This window comes from Pochonia chlamydosporia, chromosome 2 (assembly GCF_001653235.2).
Source record: "Pochonia chlamydosporia 170 chromosome 2, whole genome shotgun sequence".
In the NCBI taxonomy this organism is placed as follows: Eukaryota; Fungi; Ascomycota; class Sordariomycetes; order Hypocreales; family Clavicipitaceae; genus Pochonia; species Pochonia chlamydosporia.
The window spans coordinates 688,549-712,401 of NC_035791.1; the positions used below are offsets into that span (position 1 = coordinate 688,549).

Consider the following 23,853-nt stretch of genomic DNA (forward strand, 5'->3'; position numbering starts at 1 on the left):
AAGGGCAGAGACGGCTGCGGCGCACAGTTTTGTTGACACCAGACGTTGTCTTAGTGTCCACAACTAACAAAAAAGAAGCGGCGCATGAAATTCAAATGAAGCCAGGACGAAAGCATAAATGCTGAGAGCAAATAAAGAGGGGGCGGTTAATCCAAGACGTCAATGGACATGGTGGTGGTGCTGGCGGCGGACCATGAATAGGATGTCAGACTGATCTGATGGCTCGCGGATGGCTGACAGCCAACAGGAGAGAAGATGAGGTGGTGATTTTGTGGCGGCTGGCGATGAAGCTTGTTGGACAAGGGAAAGGAAAGGGCGGAGATGGCTAGTCAACTGGACAGGTCTGTATGGGCAGTTATGGAGAGAAAGAAAGCGTTAGAGAGAGACCTAACCAGCATTCGCCTGACAACTTGGGTGCAGCTTCAGCTTCAGCTTCACTCAACTCAAGGTGGCTTCCGTAGTCTATTCTTGAGAGAAATGGTGGTGGGAGCGTTGACGAAGCCTGTTGTGTTGTCGATGTCTGGTTGTCCAGGTTTGCCAGGGTCACACCATCGAGTCTGGTCTGAGTCTGACGGGGGTCAGCGCTGGAAGGTGCGCCCCGTTAAGTGTGTGGCCCAGCTCTTGCCTCCAGTGATCCTGTCTGGTGTGACACGAAGCAGCCAAGTCTGGTCAGAACAGATTGACCAGACATGGACATGGGTCAAAGCACCAGACTCGACTCCTCCGTGCCGGGCCAGACCAGACCAGGCTCCATCGTGCAAGGCAAGCACCTGCGCATAGAAAACGGCAGGCACAACGGCCAGCAGCGATGTGACTGGTCATTCCCAACAAGACAACACCAGACTTGAACCTTGGCCACAGCTTCGGAGCTGGAGTGGAGCTACCCAGCATCCTTCCTCCACAAAACTTCATCCAGCACCGACCCTCAGCTTGGGTTGGAAGGCTCGGATCTCGCGACACTGACAGTATTTGTCTCTCCTGTTATTGCATTTTGACGCCTTTGGACCAAGAGATTTCGTTCAGGAGATGTCCCTTTACCAACTATCGCCTAGGATTTAATGACTCGGAGGTGTGGCCACAAGAGAAGATTCGCCCGGACGTCGAATTGCAACCCAAGTTGTCGAGTGTGACCACCGGCACCCAAGTCTTTGAATGAGACCCAGTTTTTTCGACAGGAGCACGCCTCCTTCATCCGTCTGCCAAAGTTACCCGGCCGTGTGGAAGCTTCGAAACCTGGCATGGCAACATGGCCAATGCACCACCGTTTGACCCTTGTAAGCCTCTCCCAGAACTATTCTGGAGGCTAAAGAGAGGAAACTGGGGTAAAGCGCTCTCCACAGAACTTCGGCTGGTCGTCCAGTTTCAGGCTCAAGAGACTCACTGGTCTTCAGACAACACAGTACTACATGACATGGTGGTGGGACGGTTGAGGAGAAGCAGTGGTCTCTGAGAGAAAGAAAATTTAAAGTATGTAATCCCTCTGCCGCTTCACAATTCTTGCCCTGTGGAGTCCCCATCTGGTCTCTGCAGCTTTGGTTACCTTGCTGTGCAATGATATTGACCCGCTGCAGATTCATCCCGTAGTCCGACACCCTGACAGCGTCTCCAGCATCTTCACCCCCACAATAGACGGACAGGACCGAGATTGTGTTCAGTTGGGCACGGTCCAATTTGAGGCACATGGTTTGATTGGGCTGATCAATATCCAGGCAATGCAAACGCGTTCGTCATCAATAGCCCGCGAAGATGTCAGCAGCTGGTTCAAATTGCCCACTTGTCTGAGCACTGGGTTCTGTGAAGTTGTTGATTTACCGTACGCTACCAGGCAGCCTCCTGTTGTTGCCGTGTTACCTGACACTTCCAGCTCGCCAGGTAACATTCAGGTCGTAGAATCGCCGTCCCAGCAATTTTGTTGAAGCATGTATCCAATAACAGTTGATCAACCGCGTCCCTCGCCAACGAAAACACGGCGATACAACCCGACCTTGGTCCGCGAATGGCCGAAAACTACACCATGTGCCCGTGGCGTAAGATCCTATCCAGCCGAATCAAAACAATCCAGAGGACACAGGCAGTAATGCATGTTGAGACACGGCATAAGTTCTTGGCAGCGGCAATTCCCAAAGCCACCTTCAAAGCACGCACCAAGTCCTTTGCAGGTAGCCGGCTCGGACAGTACTTCCAATATATGGAATACGGCTGGCAAAAGTCCTGACCCCAGCAATCTGACTTCTTGTCAGATTATGGCAGTAGAGTGTCTGATTTGACCAAAAAAAGGGACCCCGGAGCTATCGCTCGTACCAAGTGACAAAGGTCTGAGTGTTATGCGCGAAAAAGGTCATAAACTTATTAAGTATTATTCCAATGCCTGGGTCTTTGTACTTGCGCAGCAGAGTCATGGCACATTCCCCCCAACTATGTGTATCATTATCGTGTTCAAAATTTCTCATCCAGCGCGGCTGTATCTTTTCTCCAGGAAGTTGTTTTCCCCAACACATATGCTGCTCTGCACATCCCCCTTCTCGCTTCAGAAAGCATTTATCCATTATCCAAATACTATTGTCATACCCATGTCTTCACTCACTCTTCTCCACAAATCCTTCCTACTCTGCTCTGAAGTCATGGCCATATCAGATTCGATGCTTTCGGCCTCATCAGCTCGATTCCAGACCTCTTGTACCACTTCCCAAGCTCTGTCGATATTTGTCATTCCCTGCCTTTGGCCAATACCCCTAAAGGCTTCACTAGCCAGGTGTCGATCTGTTTGTGCAACGGCTTCGCAAGACGCTACAAACAAGGGCCAGAGCAGAGCACCCATTGGCCCTTCGTGTCTCACCGTCGCCTCGCAGTGTACAAGACTGATGGAGGTATGACGCTGCACCACAGGATGGTCTCGTGAACAGTCGTAAATGGTTCTGTACAAGTATACTAGGGCCGAGTGTCTGTAAGCAAGGGCTGTATTGAAGATACTTTGAAGCTGTTTCATCTTTACTCCAGAATTTGCTGTTGGGCATCCCAGGTCAGTCTGAAGGTTGCAGTCGGCTGGTATCATGGGCTGCCACTCATCGAGGGAAGATTCGACAGCAGCACACTCCGTATCAAATTTTGTTTGGAGTTGTGTAGTGCTGGATAAGTCACCATGTGCTACCGATTCTTCAACTTCATTCTTTAGAGCAAGGAGGCCGGAGAGTCTGTGAATTACTGGCCACAAAGATGTAGCGAGACCAAGCAGCGCATCCACGCTGGCTGGTGACGGCGGCAGGCCCTGAGAATCGGCTTGGAGTAGACCAGTGAAACTGTCACAACTCGAGCCGTCTGAGATCGGTGCGGATCCAGATGATAAAGCTGCAATTACGTCATAAAATCGGAATGCCTAAGGTGTATCAGCCGGACTGCTGCTCCTCATTCGTTCGTCATACAACACTTACCCTGTCCAGGAACAAACTCGTCCGATCATTTGAACTCGGCCCATTTCCCATTATTGCCATGGCCCCTTTTAAGTGACCTTCGACGAGATTCGATCGTCGTCTTTGTACGAGCTACAAAGTTGTCAGCTCTTCAAGCGACCCAGGTGTAAGTTGTGCAGACTTTGTCAGACTAACCACCTCGTAATATACCAATAAAATGATGGTAGCCAGCAGCTCATTCTTGTTGGCATTATCGCCCTTCTCTATGAGTTTTGCTAAGCTACGGATGGCTTCATTATGAAACTGAAGGCTCTTTTCGTCGTTTTCCAGCTTTTGGACCCCTTTGCCTTCCAGATGTGCGCTGGCAAGGGCATATACTGCAGCCTTGACAGCCGAGCTGTTATAGGCAAGTGGAAGGACAAGTTGCTGAAAAGGGTTTCCCTCATCTTCTCTCAATACTATCAAATGTGAGAGTGTGTTGCAAAAGTGATTCATGAGAAGACGATGATGGTGGTCGCTAGAAAACTCCTCGAATGCTGGGGCATAGAATTCGAACAGCGGTGACGGATTCACTGCAGGTGCAATCAAAGCGAGAGACGGGCTTTGGCTGGAATTGGACGGAATATCGAGCCCGTCAAAAAAGAAATATTTTTCGTGTTTCAGCGTAAAGGATGGCTCGGCTTCAAAGTGCGAGAAGGACTGGTGTCCATGGTCAGAGGACCTGAAACCGGACATATCCCATCCAACAAAGTGCTCCTCGTTGTGGTAAGTAGACGTATTCGTCAATGCGAGCTGAGAGTCTGATTCTGTTTGTGCTGACAAGTTATCCGCCATGTCTTCTGACATCTGCGGTGGTTCAGCGGTTGATGCAGTCTTGTCGGCATTCTCAACCCTGCGGCGTTGGCGAGGTTTTATTGGTTCGTAATGGCAATCCTCACCATGCTCCTGGCATCTTCCACAGGCTGGTCGAACTTCATCGCACTTCTTTTTCTATTGTTTTGGTTCAGTGTTAGTGGTAAGTCTGGCAATGATACCTGGTGGCAGTCGATTATTAAGTACCTTGTCCTTACTACGTATTGTTAGCGACGAGGAGCTTTTATTGCGAACTGCTTGATAGACAGAGAGGACTCACCAATAGTTACAGCCTGCATCGAAAAGATGAGACACCCGTTGGTCAGCAACACATAATCCACAACAGCCAAACGCCGGCCAACCGGTAGGCTTCAGCGATGGTCAAGCAAACGTCTGTGAAACTTACCGGCCCGTGACCGCTTTTTGGGGGCTTTAGGGGCGGCCACCCTCGTATACAAGAGCATCTTTTCAGTTGCCATATCGGCGGCAGTGGTGTGTGGTCTTCAACTCAAAATGAACACTGTTGGTACGGTCAAGGACGGCCAGCAAGGCCCATAGGCTCTTGCCGATTGACTCCAATCTGGCAATAGGCTGGTCGGGTGAGATCAAGTGAGACAAGCACCCAATACAGCGTTGTATTGAACGTTATGCTTTTTGAGTGGGTTGGTGAGACTTCCACAACGACGTCAGCCAACCGACAGAGTACGTTTGAGGTGGTTTCCCAAAGTGCGACCAGCGTCCTCGGCGAGGACAGGTTCTGAAATGTGCGTGACGACTGGGAATTGAGGGAGAACCAGGGCAAAAGGTAGCAGTGCACTTGCTGCTGGGGGCGGAAGGTGTTGAAATACAGGATCGTTCACCAAACGGCATTTTCCAGAAGACAAAGCAACAGGTCGTGGTTTTCAATGTGGCGTTGTACCCTCCTCCACCCAGCATCGTGACATTGCGTCAATTGCTTGCAGGGCTCGTCTCGTCCTGGGTTCGACTGGGCTGGGCTTGCTTGCAACTCACTCACCAGTATTGGAGCCTTGTCCGTTGAAGAGAAATGGTCCACCACACCATCCACCACAACGACACAAAATCGGACTCGCCACGGCCAACAAACCAGACATCCAGGACCTCGTCATGCTCGTTAATTGTTCGAGCGAACCGACTGCCCCGAGGCCCTCTGCGATGCTCGGACTAGCCTTGAATCAGGCAAGGTCGACCGACCAGGCGTCCACAATCGCATGCGCAGAAGCTTCTCAAGTGGAGCAGCTGGGTTGTGTTGTGTTGCGGGGATCCATGGCTTCAATGTCAAGGCAAGGGTATGTTGATGGAGGAGGGGGGCCAACTTTTTTTTTGGCCAAAATTCCCAGTCGTTGAGAGTATCGACTGATGCTGATGGTTGGTACTAACGGCCGCAAGGTGCTATGTACTGTAGCAAGAAACCATGAGTTTCCAAGACTATAGAAATCAGCGGATCTCACTCCGGGCTAACAAAGGGCAACTTGTTTTAGCCAGATTGTGCGAGATATTCTAGAATCCCTGGACAGCGATCAACAATGACTTGTGGAGTCAGCCACGTTGACGATGGTTCACAGGTCCGGTCCCCAGGCACATGTTCAAATCCAAGTGCCCAGAATCAGAAAGTTAAGTCTTCAATACCCAAGGTTTGTCACAAGTTCCTTCACCTGTTTTATTCGTTCCCAATTGAACTAAATTGGGTTTCCCCTCATTGTCTAGGTTCATATCACCTTCTTCGATATATGTCATGCGATTGACATATTGTCCGAAAGACTGACCGCGCCTCCTGCACGTTCCCCAACCCGTCGGACAATAGAGGTTAGTCTGTGGCGGCATGCAACGTATCCCTAATGAAAATCATCAATTGCCGATCCTTTCCAGCACACGAGACAAGACTGGTGTTCGCCGCCTCGCTTCTCATTTAGCTTCCAATAATAGGACGTAAGGGCCGGTCTTATCAAATAGCAACACTGGCGCTCTCATGCTTATCGTGTTTTAGTCCGAGTTGTTTTCCTTCCCCCGCAACTGGGGTTCACTCCCAGCTCATGGCGAAGAGTTGGTCGGTTTTGCGGGCGGTGTTCGGCCGCACTCGTAATCGTCCCATCTCCACCTTCAACAACATTGTCGGGAGCCCAGCCGAGAGGATCAATCTTCCCCAGATTCATTCTCATCGACGTTAGTTTGGAGTCAGACCTTGATCTTTGGGGATCCTACCCAGGTGCTGGTCAAGTCTGTTGTCGCAGCCTCGTTCCACGCAGCTTCTCAGACACGCGACATCAATCCAAAAATCCCTGTGTTTTCTTGTTCTAAATTACGTATAAAGCTCACGAAATGATTTGCAAGGCCCTTGCACCAGGCAAGATAAGCCAATATTCCACAACGCCAGCCGAGCTCGATCCACCTGCCAATTTCTAATAGCCGCGTCCAGCCACTGACGAGATTCAATGATGCACGGGCAGCCCTGCATCCGACACGGGAACCATTGGGAAGGTCTCCGACAGGTCGTAATTGTAGGTGTGGACTTTGAAGACACCGCAGCCTAGCAAGTCCCCCCTCAGAACTGGTTTTCGTACTAAGTTTTCTTTACCGGGATGTTTCAAAACTCATTCGTAATGAACTATCGCTTCCGCATCTCGGTAACGTCCATCTACTCATATGCAGGCCATGAGCAGCCGCTACGATCAAATGGGCAACTTGCTATGCATGCAACGTGCCGAAAAGTTGACGATATTGGCCATTGCGTTACCTTGTGACATGGGACCAGTTTATATTGTGGCGCATCTTTTGATCCGGATCAACATGTCATGCCATTTGACTTCATCTCATTGCCACATTGAGCATGGCGAGTGCCGTATTTGTCAGGTTGTGCGAGAATCATCCTCGAAAGGGCACGCTTGACCTCGAAACCAAGTGCTTTCGAGTGTACGTTGCGGTTTTGAATAGATTTGATTGGAGATGAACGCGTCCGGGGTAACATCCATGTCCTCGGTCGCTGTTCAAACTTTGAAAAAGGCTGCAGCAATGCATGGTACTGACTCAAGATGTTTCATGTACATATATTGGCATCCATCTCTGGAGGTGCTTGGTCTCGAAGTTGAACCAACCCAAGCGTCACGCGAGATTCGTTCCTCATGCAGCCATGGAATGCTTCTAGATGCTTTTGCAGGGGGGCTTTTCTACCGAAAAACGTATTTCGGGTTGAATTGGCGTCGAGAGGCACAAGGAATCAAGTAATTGCCTCACTCGGCAGCCATAGTTGTGGCTTCAGCCACACCTGGTTTAGCCGGAGTTGTTGAGGACAAGTCAGTCTGGGGTTGAGGGAAGAACAAACATCTTGCAAGCGAGATGACAATCATTTCTACTTCAACTGGTGCTAGCGATTATTTCAAAATTAGAGTAAGCCAGTCAGGGAGTCCTGCGAATCCGCTGTCAGTTCGAAGCCATCCTGTTGGGAAGATTCTAATATCCCTGAAGGATTCCATGATCGCGCTCGTCAAGTGTGCGTCTCTGATCGTTGATAAGTCTACATTGGGGCAATATTCATAGATATGCGGCCCTTAACCATGGTTGACGTCAACAAAGATCCAAGCACAGAGTCCTAGATTCTGGGGTTTGCCGCGCAAGTGAAGGTAATGAGAAGACGTAGCCAACAAAACGAACTCGGTAATTGCAAACCAGGGTGACCATTACGTCAGTTGTCAGTAGCCTTGATCGCAAGCGAGGTAGAGATATGATGAGTCTCAACTCCAGAAAGTCCCTGCTTGGTATATCTCTGGGCCCAACTTGTTACGTATCCCAGGGATCATCCTTTGAGTCGACGCAGTAGTTAGAAGAGAGTTGCTTGAGTCATTATGTTTCTCGCATTTCTGGTGTCCTTTCTATTTTCTTGGTGTTGAGGAAGGCCGGGAGGGAGAATATATGGGCTTGCACTTTGTGCAGTAGCCGGCATACCCTTGATCAAAGCATTATGCACTCATCTCATGACCAAGTTCTATTTAATTCCTAGAATTCTCTGTTTCAACTTTCTACCATTGTACTTACTATGCAGTATGAATCAAATTGGAAAAGGAGCATGACAAGAGGCAGCGAGTTCAGGATAACCCTGTTCCTGAGCAGATGGCCCCAAATTTTGACGGTATATTGCACAATATGAGTCGAAGACAAAATGATTTGTTTGCATGAAAGGGCATTTTATTTTGAATTATGTTAAGTATTCTTTTGCACAAAATTGGTGAGTGGACCTGATCGGTGATCTGGGCATTGAGAATCATCAAGCTGCTGCTGACTCTTACTAAACAATTGGATACGGTTGTATCCGGCTCAGATTCAGTTGTTTCGTCTTAACTAACTTTTAAAATATCCATTTTAAAGTCGTCCGAGGAGGTCATATTACAGAAAGTACAGTTGCCCTATATGACAATCAAGACTCTGAGAGGCTGAAGGAACCAGCAAGGGAACTACTCTAGGCCAACGTCCGCAGTACTTCCTTCACTAGCATAGTTAACTTTTTAACCTTAGCCAATTGCGTGTCTTTGGCTAAATACTCACAAAGGAATGCGTCATGATTATTTGTCGTTATGTTGAAGTTGCGGCCGCACCAAAGCATGAGTCACATATCCCCCATCATTAGATAGTGAGACGTTCTTAGTTCCGTCTTCAACACACCAGCCTCCCTCAACAAAATTTATCTTCATACTACAATAAAATGGCGAACTCAAGAGCCTCCTCCAGCGAAAGCTTCAGCCGCTCCCAATTTGAGTCGCTGCTAAAAAGACGCTTCTTCTACACCGAAGCCTTTGAAGTGTATCGAACCGCGCCAAACTACAAGGGTGACAATCGCGGCCTCTACGACTATGGCCCCCCCGGCTGCGCACTACTGGCGAACATCGTCAACGAATGGCGCAAGCACTTTGTCATTGAAGAGAATATGCTGGAAGTTGATTGCACGGCCATCACGCCAGAGGCGGTCTTGAAAGCGAGTGGTCACGTTGACAAGTTTGCGGATTGGATGTGCAGAGATCCGGTCAAGGGTGAATATCTACGTGCTGATCACCTCGTTGAAACGGTGCTGGAGACAAGGCTTTCGAATAGTCGAATGGCTGGCAAGGATAGTAAGGGCAAGTTGGAAAGGTTGGATGATGCCACTGTGGGACAGTACGAAGGTATTCTCGCCAAGGTTGGTAATCCTCAGGAATCACATAAGACCTGAATCTAACATAGTAGATTGATAACTATGACGGCCCTGAACTTGGCAAATTAATCAAGGACCTTGACATCCGCAACCCCAATGGCAATGGAAAGGTCGAGCACCCAACTGCCTTTAACCTCATGTTTGCATCCACCATCGGTCCCAGTTCCGCATCCCCAGTATACTTCAGACCCGAAACCGCACAAGGCCAGTTTCTCAACTTCCGAAAACTACTAGACTATTCCCAAGGCACCATGCCCTTCGCATCAGCCTGCATCGGCAAGTCCTACCGCAACGAAATATCCCCCCGATCAGGCCTCCTCCGCGTCCGAGAATTCCTCCTCGCAGAAATAGAACACTTTGTCGATCCAGAGAGCAACAAACGCCACGACCGGTTCGACGAAGTGTCTGACATCAAATTGCCCTTCTTGGATAAAGAGACGCAACTTTCTGGGCGGACAGACATCTCGCACATGTCTATTGGCAAAGCCGTTGACATTAAACTTGTGAACAATGAAACACTGGGCTATTTCCTCGCGCGAGTGTACCTTTTCCTGGTGAAGCTTGGTGCTGATCCGGGCAGGTTTCGATTCAGACAGCATCTTGATAATGAGATGGCGCATTATGCTTGTGATTGCTGGGATGCAGAGCTGCTTACTAGCTATGGCTGGATAGAGTGCGTTGGCTGTGCGGATAGGAGCGCATATGACTTGACTGTTCATTCGAGAGAGACTGGCACGCCGTTGACTGTGAGGGAAGTGCGTGCTACGCCTCTTGAGATTCGGGAATGGCGGGCATCGCTGGAGAAGAAGCTTGTGGGACCGCGGTTCAAAAAGGATGCCAAGATGATTGAGTTTGCTATTGGGAAACTGGATCAGGATACTCTCGAGGGATTAGCTAAGGAACTAGCTGACAAGGGCGTAATCACAATTCCAACGGATGAGCTTGCCAATGGCGCAACGTCTGTCGAGCTTTCGTCAGATATCTGTTCCATTGAGCAAGTCACTCGCGTTGAGAATATGAGGGAATACACCCCGAATGTCATTGAGCCTGCATTTGGTATCGGCCGGATACTGTACTGTATTCTCGAACACGTCTACTGGAATAGGGCGCACGATACTGCTCGAGAGGTAATTCTACCAAGAACTGTAATTGTTTTCATGCTGACATGTTAGGTTCTCTCGCTGCCTATCCTCGTGGCACCTACAAAGGTGTTGCTAGTTCCACTGTCAAATAACGCTTCTTTCAAGCCTGTTATCAAGAGTCTTGCTACTCGGCTGAGAAGCCTGGGTATTGCTAACAATGTAGACTCGTCGAGCGCGTCTATTGGTAGGCGGTACGCAAGAAATGATGAACTTGGTACGCCGTTGGGCATTACTGTGGACTTCGATACTCTGCAGGATGGGTCTATTACTTTGCGGGAACGGGATTCTACGGCCCAGGTACGAGCGTTTGAGGATGAGATCGTTGAGGCAGTTAGGAATCTTGTTGGTGGGAGTGAGACGTGGGAGGAGGTAGTGAGGAGGTTGCCTGTGTTTATGGGGCAGAGTCAGGATGATTGATGGAATGTCATCAAACAGCGTTGATGGTTGGCAGTGTGGCTTTAAGACTATCTCACTTTCCGTAAATATCGGGCGACAGCTAGTATCAAACACTACTTTCAAGGGCTGTATCTCGAGAAACAAATCGGGTTGTCATGTCGTTGTTCATCAAAAAGCTACCCTACACCTGGATCTATGTCTGAAGAGTCGTGGAGCGCGAGAAACAAAATGCGGTGTACTTCCATTACTTCTTATTAAAGCAGTGTATGTAGAATCTAACCTAGACAATAAATCATCTTCATTCTCTAGTCATTGTGATAATTTACCTGTCGCTACCTCCACAACAATCCAATGTCCACTATTCCCGCAAGTCATGTGTGTGAAGCTCATAGCAGCCCAGCAAGGCAATAGAACATAGTGTGAAACGGCGAGAAATGGCACAATACGTCAAAATATATTCGGCACAAGCATTTCAACTTGCGTTTCTTAACAACTTTAAGCAGTGCTAAAAATCCGACGGTACAATGTCTGGATGATCCGGTAGGTTTCCGGAGGAGTGGGGAGAACTGCAACTCGCCTAGGAAATAGATCGACAGATTAAACATGACTGCGAAGCTAACTGTTACAAAACTCAAAGCGATGAGCCGGGTCCTCCTGCGCTTCTTCAGCTGAATGGAATCCCTTGCAGGTTGCATAACTTGTTGCCTGCATTTCCTTGACAGAAAATGGCTACATAATTGGCATGGGAAAACACATGCCACGCCGAGGGCCACGTGCGGCCACTTGAACAATGACATTCATCCTAATCCGGTGTGCATAAGGGCCGGTGATTGGAACCTGGCAAGAGCCAAGTGAAGAAGAAGCATGCTGTGTTTATCTCCTTGCTTTATTGCAAGACCCGCTTTGCATGTCAAACTGTTGTATCCGTGGAACGGCCCTTTCAAAATTCCCTGGACAGCTAAACGCAAAGGGTGACCGAGAGCTTTTGTACTGGATACTGGCAGGTATGGGCTTCTCCTCCACGTGGGCAAATGGAACCTCTCTGGTAGTTCTGGAGGATGAGCTTGGCCCAACTCCTCAACAAGTGTGTGGGTTCACAACTGGTCCTCCTAGTCAATCTCATGCTGATGACGGTGGCGCATGGTCAAAATGGACAGCCTGCCCGATTAGGATTTAGGACCATGAAAGGTCTGCTTCGTACGGAGTGCGGGTAATGCTCAATATTTCGGCGGCGGCGGGACCAAACCGGCAGATTGATTGGCTTTTTCAATGTTAGCTTACAAAATCAATTGGATGTACTCCAGAAGACCAAAAGCTGTTTGGCTTCCCTTGGTGGGCAATCTCGTGCTTGTGCCTGGTGGCGTTTCCATGGCGCCACGCCCGTTCAACCCGTTATTGTAGCGTTGTCGCCAGCTCAGCCAAGGATGGAAGGCAGAAATGCTATGTGGGCAAGGCCAACCTTGGTGTTTATGCTTGTAATACTTTACCTGAAGAATAATGAAGAACCGCTAGCCTAGCGAGAATTAACACAACAAGAGGCCGTCTCCCTTATCGGCTAACCACAAGCCAAACAGAAGCAAAATTACCGAATGGAGTTTCGCTTCATATTTGCATTTGCAATGCCTAATCAGTCCTTTTCAGTCAATGTTCTGAAGTTGTGGGGTTCAAGCACCACTGGGGGCTCGCACAGCACTTCGTTGGCCTGACCTTCGCTTGTCGATCCGGCTGGTGCCACGCTCTGTGTTGTCAGTGATCGGATTTGAAGCGGGTGGTGGCGCTGGGCGTGTCAAGAGATCATCGCAGCTTAATGTGCAATGTAACAATGACCCTGCGTCTGCTCATGGGCAATGGTCACCACAGAATTCCGGAGAGCTGCAGTGGATGAATCTTGTCCTGTCCGGTTGACCAGTTGGACAGAATGCTTTTTCGAGCCAGAGGACACGCGAGAATTGATGAACACCGAGCAGGCATGCGTTCGCCAGAATTATCGACAGACAAGACAATGGCCAGCGTACTCCGTACAAACAACCTGGCACGGTCCCAAAGGTGGCAGAGCGAATCCTTCACGAAAGCTCGGAACATGATGTCTGCCAAACAGAGACCCGCGGAATGGTAGGCTTTTCTCGCCCTGTGAGAGCTGCTGACTGTTCTTCGGAGACCCTCGTCCACTTGTCCGTGTAAATTAGTTTGTCAATATGCCAAGACAACCAGACACCATCTTGCAAAGCACCACAAAAGATTCGCCGATGACAATTGACCAGGCTAGGCTTTCCTTCATCGGCAATTGAGAAAGCAAGAGGTGGCACACGTCAAATTGAACGTGCTGTAAGTGTCGTTTATTAACCGACGAGGACGAAGCGAGCTGTGAGACCGATGTTTACTTCTGACATTGTCAAATTGAAACGGAAAAAGGTTGTGAAGGAAGACGAAATTGTGCCGCACAATTCATCCCCAATGACCAGCTGAAGCGACGGCGAACTACGATTGGCTGTTTGTGTTGGTGGCGCCTGCCGGAATAAGCTGCAATTGCTGGGTTTACTTGGTCTGCTCAAGGCAGGAACGACGGTGTCACGCCTGGTTGTTGCCGTATCGGTGAAAAGTGCGAGAGACTGCACCCCAAGATGAGCTGATGAGGCTGGCTGTCTGCGTTGTCTGTTGTGGCTCTTCCCCTCACAGACGCAAGAATATCGCCGTAAACATCCCACGTATCGAAAGGCGAGCTGCTCTCGAATCTAATCAGGCTCAATTGACTTCATCATCATGCCCTATTTACGGCTTCACGGCGTGGCTTGTCGTGGCTTCAATTCTCCAGATTTCCCCAACTTGTGCACTGATGATTCAGGCTCTATCGCTAACTCCCTCTCTCTCCACACAGCAAGGTCCTTACGTTTTTCAACTCCCCCTTTCGACGATATTGCGACTCGTTGGCTAACAAAAAGTCCCAGAGCAGACGGTAAAATGGGAGCATATTGCATACACGCCAGCTCCAGCCTGCAAACCGTACTTTTCAGACGAGCTTCGCAGTGCTTTGCCATTGAACAATGCTGGCCGGGGGAACCGTCTGTGAGCTCAGCGACCCGCTCATCCAAGGCGAATAGGCCGGACCATCGTCAGCGAAGACCAGGGGTATGATGGGTTCGTTCATGGGTGTCCCCTCTTCCTCCAGGAACTTTCTGTGCAACTAACCCGAATAGACTGGTGAAAGTTGGTAGACCGAACTTCGCCCCCGCCGCACTTGGACCGGTGTCGACCCAACGACCTTGCACTTGCAGGAAATACCAGACCAAAGTGAGGAGAGCGGCTTTTTGCAATCCACGCCGTCCATGTTGCCTCTGCATTCTGTCCCAAGGCACGTTGACCTGCCTCATGTGGGAAGTGAGGCATCTGATAGGTGGGAATCGACGCCGGCCCAGAACCTGTACCCCCGGCCCCAGGTTTGTGCACACTTTGCTGGCCCAATATGCTCAGTCATGCTCTTATTCTTCTCTCGTCAACGTTTTACTCAGGTACCGCACCCGTGAAAGGCAATAACGAGTAGACAAGTCGGCTCAAGTTGCACAACTTGAGCATGGGTGCCTCCCCTTGTCCTCGTTGTATTACTCCGTTCAACGCACTACTGTGCTGCACTCCAGCCTCGTAGCCAGTTCCGTGAGGTTGTATTGAGCACGCTGCCGGCTCGGCTGCATCCGCCAAGAATCGAGAATGGATCATTCGAAATGTCCACGCCCCCCATCTAAGGTCGTTTTCAATGCCCCAGTAGGCTAGCAATGTAGTACTCAGTCTGTTGGTCTTGCTTGGTTTCTCATACATATATAGATAGCCGACTGCTGCCCTCGATCCCGTTGATCTTGCCTCTTCTTGCCTTGTCACCGACTTCCTGCAAGACACTTCTTCGCAAATTATACTCCAAGTCGCCGATCATACCAAACAAAGGAACCCTTTGTCCACCTACATCTCAAAATGAAGGCCGCCGTTGTTCTTTCTTTCGTCGCCGCCGCCGTTGCTGGTGCTATTGAGGCCCGTGATGGCCACTGTGGTGGTGACAACTGCGCTCGTCAAGTCACCGGAACTCGTGATGGCCTGAGCCCCATCTCTTCCCGCAAGAACGACTGCTCCAACTTCATGAAGACCACTATCGTCCCTGATGCTACGTACGTTGAAAATTGCGACACCCGAATGAATAGCTCAAAATCGCTGAGAGCTTTCTTTTGCTGAGATGGACCTGAGATCTTGAGCTGACCTTGATATCTAGCACCGTCACCGTCACCGTCACTGTTGACCCTGATGAGCCCGCCTCTCTGACCAAGCGTGGTGTTGAGTACCGTGCCGCTACTGAGGCTCCTACTGCCGTCCCTGCCTACGCTTCCTCTTGCCAGAACGCCGGCAAGTACTCTTCTGCTTGCTCTTGCTGGGGTATCACCGCCGTCACCACCACTGCTCCCGTTCCCACCAAGACCACCACCGTTACCGTCACTGCCGACTACTGCGAGGACCTGTAAATGGGTTCGCGGAACTGAGTGTGGGAGAAGCGTCTGGCTGTTTTATATAAAGACCAAGTTCCGTTATGTTTCACCGGGCCTGATTCCCTGAACCAGGCACCTGGCTTATGACGACTTGCTTACTGTTAATGGGATATATGAGCGGATATGAAGATAGACAAGCGAGATCTGAGCTGGCCCCAAGCCAGATCTTCAGTCCAATTGTTACACTGTAATACACAAAAATATACACCACAGGATCTTGAGGTCCTGAACTATAAACCAAACCCCACACACTTATCCTTGATGAGTGACGATCCAGTAGCCGAGCGATGTGGCAGCGCCGATCTTTTTCTGCATGTCTCGAAGGCCCACCGAGTATGAGGCTTTGTAGCAGCACCCGGTAAGGTGATTCTGTAACTGGGCCAAATCTCAAATTGTTCTTGTACCATGAGGTCGAAACTCTTCAGAGCCTTCACAGTGCAGGGCAGAGCACAGATTATTCACGGTGCGATGTCCAATGCAGTGGACCAACTAATAACGGACCGCAGACCACCTTGTTTTGGCTGTATTGAGATGCGCCCGTATATACTTTGCCTCAACTTTTCAGTTTAACTTGATCGAATTGAGAACGAGGCCCTTGGAAGCATAGGGGCTCGAGCAGATATTGTTGATATACCTTTGACATGCCCGCTAACCTGCTGGACAGGTCCATTTCTAATATGCGATCATTTTTATTCTTGGTGGTCGAATGGTAGCCATACGAGCTTGTGTAGCTTGACACCACAAGAGGACTGAGATAAATTGTGACCAGTGTGTTTGCGGGTGGCTATTGCAGACTACATCTCAACCCTCGTTTCCTTATTTTCTGGAGATTTTTTTGTGTAGAGTATTATAGAATTGGCCCCGATCAACCTTTTTGGAGTTTTCTACCAGCAAGAAATGGTGATGGAAGACCAACCATCCTCCCATCCAAAGTTGCAGGCCGTGTTCGCTGATCCTCAATACGACATTCAGCCGCATCCCTTCATTCATGCCTAAGGATTCCTTTCGCGGGTCGAGACTAATCAATGACGACGCAATTTTCTTCAACTTCAATGCGCCTATTTTCGGCCTCGATGGAATTCAATTAAACCCAACCTGTTTCATCATTTGAACGCCACTCATCGAGTGTACTGCCGCGATCCAAAGACAACCTCCAACCGTCATCATGATCCTCAGTGTCTACCGCACAATAACGACCTGGTTTCGCCCTCTTCTCGTCGCCCTCTTCAATCCCAGCATCCCCTTACATCTCCGCTGGCGAACACTCTGTCTCCAACCCATCACCCTATTAACATACTCCATCAACACCATCCCTTACCTCTTCTCCCGCCCCTTCACAGTCGAGTATCTCCCCGTCTTCCCCTCGCGCTCCATCCGAGCCATCATCTTCAAACACCCCGGCACAGGCAAAGGACGTCCTCTTCGCCCGCTGCACGTCGAAATACACGGCGGCTCCTTCATCGGTGGCCTAGCAGAGAGCAATGCACACTTCGACCAACGTCTTGCCCAGGAAACTGGCGCCGTCATCGTCAGCATAACGTACCGCTTTGCGCCGGAGCACACCTTCCCCTGTGCGATTGACGATGTCGACGCCACGATCAAATGGATCCAAGAAAACGCAGAGAGTAAATGGGGCGCAGACCCGACGTTAATGACCGTCAGTGGTTTCTCATGCGGTGGGAATCTTGCCATGGCGGCGACGCAGCAGGAGAATTGCCATGCGCCGGCGAAAACAGCATTTAAAGCAGCCGTAACGTTTTACGGTGCTTTGGATTTACGGCTGGAACCCGGAAAGAAACCGAAGCCGGCGGATTATCCCAAGTCAGATCCGTTGGAGTTTCTGCTGCCGCTGTTTGACGCGTATGCGAAGGCGGGGAGACCGGCACATATGGATGATCCAAGGTTGCATCCGGGGCTGGCGAAGAGGGAGACACTTCCTGAGAGGATGCTTTTGGTGGTTGCGGCTATTGATATCTTGTATGAGGAGCAGATGGCGTTTAAGGAGAGGATTAATAGGGAGGCGAGGGGGGATTGTGAGGGGGATGTGGTTGAGACGTTTGTTGCGGATGAGGGGTTCCATGGGTACTTGGAAGGTAAGTGCTTTCTGGTGAATACTGATGAGGAGTTGGTGCTGACGAGATTTAGTTCCTGATGCGGTTGTGAAGAAGGAGGTGAAGGATCAGGCGTTTTCGAGGGCGGTTGAGTTTTTGAGGAAGACGTACGCGATGCATGGGTGGGAGTGGGCGTAGTTTGTTTATGGGATTTGGTTATATCTTCACTCTTGGGATTTGGTGTTCAGGGATTGGGTTATATATTTACATCTTGATGGTTAGTAGAGTTATGAATCACGCACAGCATTGTTGGCTGAGGAGATTTGACAGATATGGGCAATTGCTTCCATTAACGAAACGGTCTACAACACGAAGAAATCACAATATAAGGAACAATGTCTCACAGTAGTATATAAAATTGTGTCATCTCAGCTCTGCACATTAGCAATTAGAATCTGTAAGCTAGTAAAGGACGGTGATTGATATGTACAGCTTCAATATGTATGAGAATAAGAACATGATTTCCATCGTTCTAAAAGTTGGTAGCGTTCCAGGCATAGCCTTCCTGAGTGACTGTCTAAAGAGGTAGTGCTGTAGGCGTACTTCTCGGAGAATATGTCGCTCGTCAACTGTGCGGTAGCATTGCTACTAAGCAACTGACTTTTTAATGCATGTCCACTGCGACATCAGCATCGACATCGACATCCCGGTGATGGATATCGACGTCGGCATCAACGTCCACGTCGATATCAGCATCGATGTCCCGACGATCAACGACAACCACGGCATCGACATCCGCATCAATATCCCGACGATGAACATCAACCTGAGCATCCACATCAACATCGACGTCCCGACGGTCAACGACAACAACAGCATCAACATCGGCATCAACATCTCGGCGGCCAACATCAACCTGAACGTCAGCATCAACATCGACGTCCCGACGATCAACGACAACAACAGCATCGACATCCGCATCGACATCCCGGCGGTCAATATCGACGTCGGCACTGACGTCAAGATCGACATCCCTTCGAAGAACATCGACCTGAGCATCCACATCCGCAACGACATCAACATCCCGATGATTCAGATCAACATCGACATCGGCATCGACATCAACATCGACATCCCGACGATCAACGATAACCACGGCATCAACATCCGCATCGATATCCCGTCGATCAACGACAACAACGGCGTCAACGTCAGCGTCGATATTCCGACGATGAACATCAACCTGGGCATCGACATCCACATCGACATCTCTCCTGTTCATCAAGCCATGTTCGGACCGAGGCTGCAATTCACACGTCAGCAATGTAAAAGTCTGCATCGTTGCAAGAACTTACTTCAAAGAGAGGCAGGGCGGACACTGCCACAACGAAAGCCGCGTAAAGAGGGAGCATTTTGACGTTTGCAAGTGTTCCGAGTGTTCGAGTCTCGTAATGAAGGAGTGGACGAATGAATTGACACAATTGGATGACTGAATGTGCGTAAATGGTATGCCGGAGGTAACATACTTATACTTTGCATTGTGTCTTACAGTCTGGCAACGTTGATTACTTGTTTATTTGTTTCCATGGTAGTAAATTATTCTGACATTACCTAGGTGCTACAGTAATATTCGAAATATGAGCCGCAAGCCACTTATCGCTAGCCTTGGTGCAGTGACAGCAGCGGGTGACCTTCTCGGCACTTGTAATGGAAGACTGGACACATCACGGACTTTACTGTGGAGTAGCTGACTGAGACCGATCAGACTTGTAACAAGGATTAACGAGGCTATCGTTGATTGCACAGTATCACGAAAACGTTGAGTCAAATTCTTGCCTGATTCCTCGATCTCACAACGGGCGCCACATCCAAGCCATGATACCACCATCAAGCTCGCTTGGCCTTTCGCGAATAGCCGGCTCCATTAAGTGCTTTTTACAAGGAGCTGGCACGCACATCAAGTAGAATATATGCGGGTACATAAAGGGGCAAGTAATTTGCAAGCGACGTAATTGCGGAGTGGGCATTTCCGGGGCTGAAGTTGCTTTGCGACTACTGGCTTCTGATCATGTGTGCCGTCAGGAACCTGGCTTGGGTGTAACTAGTTGTGGTGCTTTTTCGAAGTGATTGGCCGAATCGATCTATGTTCATAAGACATGTCTGAGCCTCTGAACTGGATCTTAAGGGGCTCAGTGCCACGAACGGAACTCGGGTTAGCTCAATCTGGCACGGAACTGCCGAACGATGCCTCAGTGTCGACGACAGATTGAGATTGAGGTAAGGATGAGAGCAGCTGAAAAGTTGCCCAGTGGGGGCATCAAGTCTTGCTCGCTCCGCTACTTTTATTGCGCTTTGATCGTCCGTGCCTTACTAGCATTGAGCTGGGATATTGAAGGTCTCTTCCGACCATTCTTGTGCATCGAGAGTCTGAAGGCGCAGAGTGGTTCAGAGCTGTAAATATTATGATTACAGTTGGCGAAAGCATACATCTACTTATAGGGGACATCAAATTGTTAATGTATAATCCATATGTCGTAGTGGTATTATACACTAGTAAATATGTGACGCTTGCGAACCTGAACTCGAACTTGAACTTCTTCTTTCTCTTTCGTCTCAAGGAATGTACACTTACCTTCCCTCTTCGTTACTTCCCTCCCCCAATATGTTCTCCTTGTCTACGACAGGACCAACAGACGGTTGGTGCGGAGAGCATGAACCAACATGTGCATCTAGCTAAGCCCCGCCGTGGTCGATTTCAAATCTCCGGAAACTGATCTCGTAAATATGGAGGATTTGTCCATGTTTTTGCTTCCGATCCAGGCCCATGTGTTTCCATGCGGTGAACGCTTATTCACCAAAGAAGCCAAGCTTCCAGAAGTATCGTCATCTGCAAGACAAGGTTTCGTCGACGCGATTGATTATAATACTTCAATCGCTTCACAATGAGGAGATCTCTGTGCTCACTTACGAGCCTCATCCTTATTTCGCAGCTCTGTACGGCGAGTCGTTACCCAGAAATGCAATATGACCCCAACACAACCAAAGATTGCATCGAATGGTACAACAACAACGGCGACAAAAGCTGCTACGAAACCAGAAGATTCTTCGAACTCACCGCCGAGGAATTCGCCCAATGGAATCCCACAGTCGGCCTAGACTGCAAAACGTGGATTTGGGCATCCTACTGTGTCATGACCCAACAAAAACTGAACATGATGAGTTCTGTGCCGATTTTCCCCAGCAAAACGACACAAATCAGCAACAGCACATCAGCTTCATCGACTCTTGGGCCCTCTCCAACCGCCTGGGGATATCTTGGCTGCTACGCTGATAGTCTGGAGCGCCCAGTCCTGGAGAGAAGGGTTAGTCAGGCTGCTGGTGATCCGTTCCTTACAGTCTCTTCGTGCGAGGACAGCTGCTACCGGCTTGATTTTCGAATATCTGGTGTCAAGGCGGGGAATCAGTGTTGGTGCAGTGGTACTGTGTCGGGTCAATGGACAAAGAATGAGACTGAGTGCAATATGAGTTGCGCTGGGGATAATGCCCAGATTTGCGGTGGCGTGAATTGCCTCAATGTTTTTAAAGCAGCCTTTCCTGAAACAAGTACTAGGATAGAGTCTACTCGCACGGATGAGGGTAAGGTCGCTCAGACAAGTCAGTCTGAGTCGGGGGCAAGGAGAAATATGGCCCTCTTTTGGGGACGGGTTTGGTAACTAGTGTGTAAAAGTGGAAGAAACGGAGGGGCATGATAATGATAATAAGAACAACAATAATGAGTATATAAATGATTGACATTAGCATTTAGGAGCTATTTTTTGAGACCGTGACCGTTTTGGTTATGTTTAAAGCAACGACTTGGCTCTGGTTAGCGTTGAGCCAAACTGTGGTTCTCTCCTTGGGAAACGGGAGAATGAATGGTAGCATCTATTTTCCACACCTGGCATCTGGATTGCAAACTGAGACTTTGGGATACAATATACTACTATATTGTATTGAGAATCTTTCAAGGTTACAGCAACGTATCTAAGGGTGATTTACAAGACTACAAATGCTGCCGACTTTGACGCGGGCTAGCACCTGAAGAACTGGAAGACTTATGCGAGAAGAGGATTTCCGTAAGAATGATAGGATAGATTTACACTAAGTGACACTATAAAACACAAAAGAATACATACAAGATCGAGTATCCGCTGCCGTACAAAGCACAGTACGGTAGGCAATGTGCCACCAGATATCAAATGGCATCTTGTGACGATCCCAACCAGCTTGTAGGTTGCACGGGGGCCGGCTGCGTGGGCCACTTTGGGGCTGATACTAGCTGCGCAGTACTTCTAATGCAGCCTCAATTCCGCTGATGAGACCATTGCTTCCATCGTCAGACACAATTGGTGCTTTGATCGCTGAGATGTCGCGTGTAGCTAGATGATCGTTGAGTTCCTTTGTCGCTTTGTCAACGTAGGGTTGCCCTTTTGCTCCACGGCCTCTGTGCACATCCAGGGTGGTCTTGATCATGCCATGAAGGCGATTCGTCTTATCGTCAAAGTCCTTATCATCCGATGAGGAGCCGTCGGGTTTGTTTTTGCATTCCAGAAATCTCATGGCCACGTTGTATGACTCATGAGGACTGGATAGATGAGATTTCTGGTAGTCACGCAAACCCTGCTTGTCGTTGCGCTTTATATAATAGTCAATAACGGCGAGGGCTCCGGTTTCGTGGGCGGGGTGTCCAATGCAAAGGTTGCCCAAGTAAGTTTGTAAGCCCTCGATATCGTCGCGCTTTATATAATGCTTAACAACGACGAGTGCTGCCTCTTCGTAGAGCTGGGGCCTAGGAGAAAGGCTGGGCAAGTATCCCTCCAAACCTTCAATATCGCCGCACTTTATATAATAGTCAACAACAGCAAGTGTTCCCCTTTCGTAAGCGGGGGTTTTAGGCCAAAGCCTGAATAAGTAATCCCTCAAGCGTTTAATTTCGTTGCTCTTTATGTAATGGTCAACAACGGCAAGTGATCCCTTGTCGTGGGCGGGGGTGCTAGGGAAAAGCTTGGATAAGTAACCCTTTAAGCCGTCAATATCGTCTCTTGAAATAAAGTCGTCAATAGCAGTGGAGTCCATTTTGTGGATGCGAGTCAAAATGCAAAGCGATGGGAGATTGATGTGAGTGACGGGAGTGATGGCGGGCGATGGCGGACGATGCGGTCTTTGGAATAGCGGATAGTGACGGCCACGAGACGATTTTGGGGACTAGGCACCGATAAATACTTGAGAGAGCAAGCTTCAAGCTATTTATACTAATACCCCGTACAGAAACACGCAAGAAACACCTGCTAAGAAGATTCGAAACCTTGCGTGAACAAAGACGGCTTGTAAATACCCAGATGGCAGCCGTCCCCTGCCTCATATACAAGGTACCCCAAGCCAAATCAATCCTTGTTCAGTCAAAAAAAGAATATTCACACCAGTTCAAGCGAGGTTGTACAGGTTACGGCCGCAACAATGCACCAACTTGCGACATGTCGAAGCTGGGGGAGTCTTGAGTTGTGTGCCAGTGCTGACGAGGCCACCTCTTTGTGCCATTGTTGTTCAACAAGTAATTAGCCCTGGAATACCATGAAACATCTAGAAGCCACATAATTTACTACTTGAGTTCTTTCATCCTCGAGGTTTCATTTGGGACGATCAACAGGTTCACTTTGTTAGTCGGCCCCGAACTTTACCGTGAATAGTGTACAATCGCCAGTGGTTGGCATCGGAAACGTTCATGTCAGCTATTATATTGCTGTTCCTCACGCCTCTACTCCGTACATATGTAAAGTTGTTACGTATATGCCAGAAAGTGGATACAAAATCGACATTCCAAGAGGGCCGGTACACGAGATGGTATGCTGACACGGGTGATGCCGCATTCCAACCCCGCAAAAGCCCAAGAATACGGGTCTCAAAAGAATGCAAACCTTAAAATCGATTTGATGACCCCAAACCTTACATTTTGGTTGCTGTATTTCACCGTCAAAATCAATTGACGAAAAAGCAATTGTCATGACTTCAAACCCAATCTTTGTCGCGCGAGAAAATGGTCCGATCGCCCCACAGCAATGCCGTCGACCTGGCAACGGACTTTAAGTAAACAAAGCCCATCAACCTTGGAGCCCAACCAACCACCATGAGCCACACACGTCTTGCATGCAGGATCTCCAGCCAAAACCACCAATCCTACGGTTGAAAGACCCCGATTCCCTTAGGCCCCCTTTATCGGAAGGCCAAACACCCAAAAAAAAAGTTTGT

General features: G+C 49.2%; 7 protein-coding genes across 7 annotated transcripts; 4 read left to right on the top strand and 3 right to left on the bottom strand.

Moving 5' to 3' along the window:
- Positions 1–2,545: 2,545 nt before the first annotated feature.
- VFPPC_02338 (fungal specific transcription factor domain-containing protein) lies at positions 2,546–4,738 on the bottom strand (the record flags this gene model as incomplete). The annotated part of the gene is made up of 6 exons (XM_018282006.1): positions 2,546–3,373; positions 3,429–3,539; positions 3,603–4,397; positions 4,467–4,476; positions 4,540–4,552; positions 4,666–4,738. The coding sequence occupies 6 exons, from the start codon at positions 4,736–4,738 to the stop codon at positions 2,546–2,548; spliced, it is 1,830 nt and encodes a 609-aa protein (XP_018146293.1).
- A 4,232-nt stretch (positions 4,739–8,970) lies between these two features.
- On the top strand, positions 8,971–11,015 carry VFPPC_02339 (glycyl-tRNA synthetase 1; the record flags this gene model as incomplete). The annotated part of the gene is made up of 3 exons (XM_018282007.1): positions 8,971–9,441; positions 9,489–10,583; positions 10,629–11,015. The coding sequence occupies 3 exons, from the start codon at positions 8,971–8,973 to the stop codon at positions 11,013–11,015; spliced, it is 1,953 nt and encodes a 650-aa protein (XP_018146294.1).
- Positions 11,016–14,954: 3,939 nt separating this feature from the next.
- Positions 14,955–15,493, top strand: VFPPC_02341 (lipase/esterase family protein; the record flags this gene model as incomplete). The annotated part of the gene is made up of 2 exons (XM_018282008.1): positions 14,955–15,145; positions 15,247–15,493. 2 exons carry the CDS (start codon positions 14,955–14,957, stop codon positions 15,491–15,493), a joined length of 438 nt encoding a protein of 145 aa, XP_018146295.1.
- Positions 15,494–16,682: 1,189 nt separating this feature from the next.
- On the top strand, positions 16,683–17,766 carry VFPPC_02342 (alpha/beta hydrolase fold-3; the record flags this gene model as incomplete). The annotated part of the gene is made up of 2 exons (XM_018282009.1): positions 16,683–17,610; positions 17,663–17,766. The coding sequence occupies 2 exons, from the start codon at positions 16,683–16,685 to the stop codon at positions 17,764–17,766; spliced, it is 1,032 nt and encodes a 343-aa protein (XP_018146296.1).
- Positions 17,767–18,232: 466 nt separating this feature from the next.
- VFPPC_02343 (hypothetical protein) lies at positions 18,233–18,980 on the bottom strand (the record flags this gene model as incomplete). The annotated part of the gene is made up of 2 exons (XM_018282010.1): positions 18,233–18,871; positions 18,924–18,980. 2 exons carry the CDS (start codon positions 18,978–18,980, stop codon positions 18,233–18,235), a joined length of 696 nt encoding a protein of 231 aa, XP_018146297.1.
- Positions 18,981–20,510: 1,530 nt separating this feature from the next.
- VFPPC_02344 (WSC domain-containing protein) lies at positions 20,511–21,281 on the top strand (the record flags this gene model as incomplete). The annotated part of the gene is made up of 1 exon (XM_018282011.1): positions 20,511–21,281. The coding sequence occupies one exon, from the start codon at positions 20,511–20,513 to the stop codon at positions 21,279–21,281; it is 771 nt and encodes a 256-aa protein (XP_018146298.1).
- A 601-nt stretch (positions 21,282–21,882) lies between these two features.
- VFPPC_02345 (hypothetical protein) lies at positions 21,883–22,683 on the bottom strand (the record flags this gene model as incomplete). The annotated part of the gene is made up of 1 exon (XM_018282012.1): positions 21,883–22,683. One exon carries the CDS (start codon positions 22,681–22,683, stop codon positions 21,883–21,885), a length of 801 nt encoding a protein of 266 aa, XP_018146299.1.
- Positions 22,684–23,853: the final 1,170 nt, after the last annotated feature.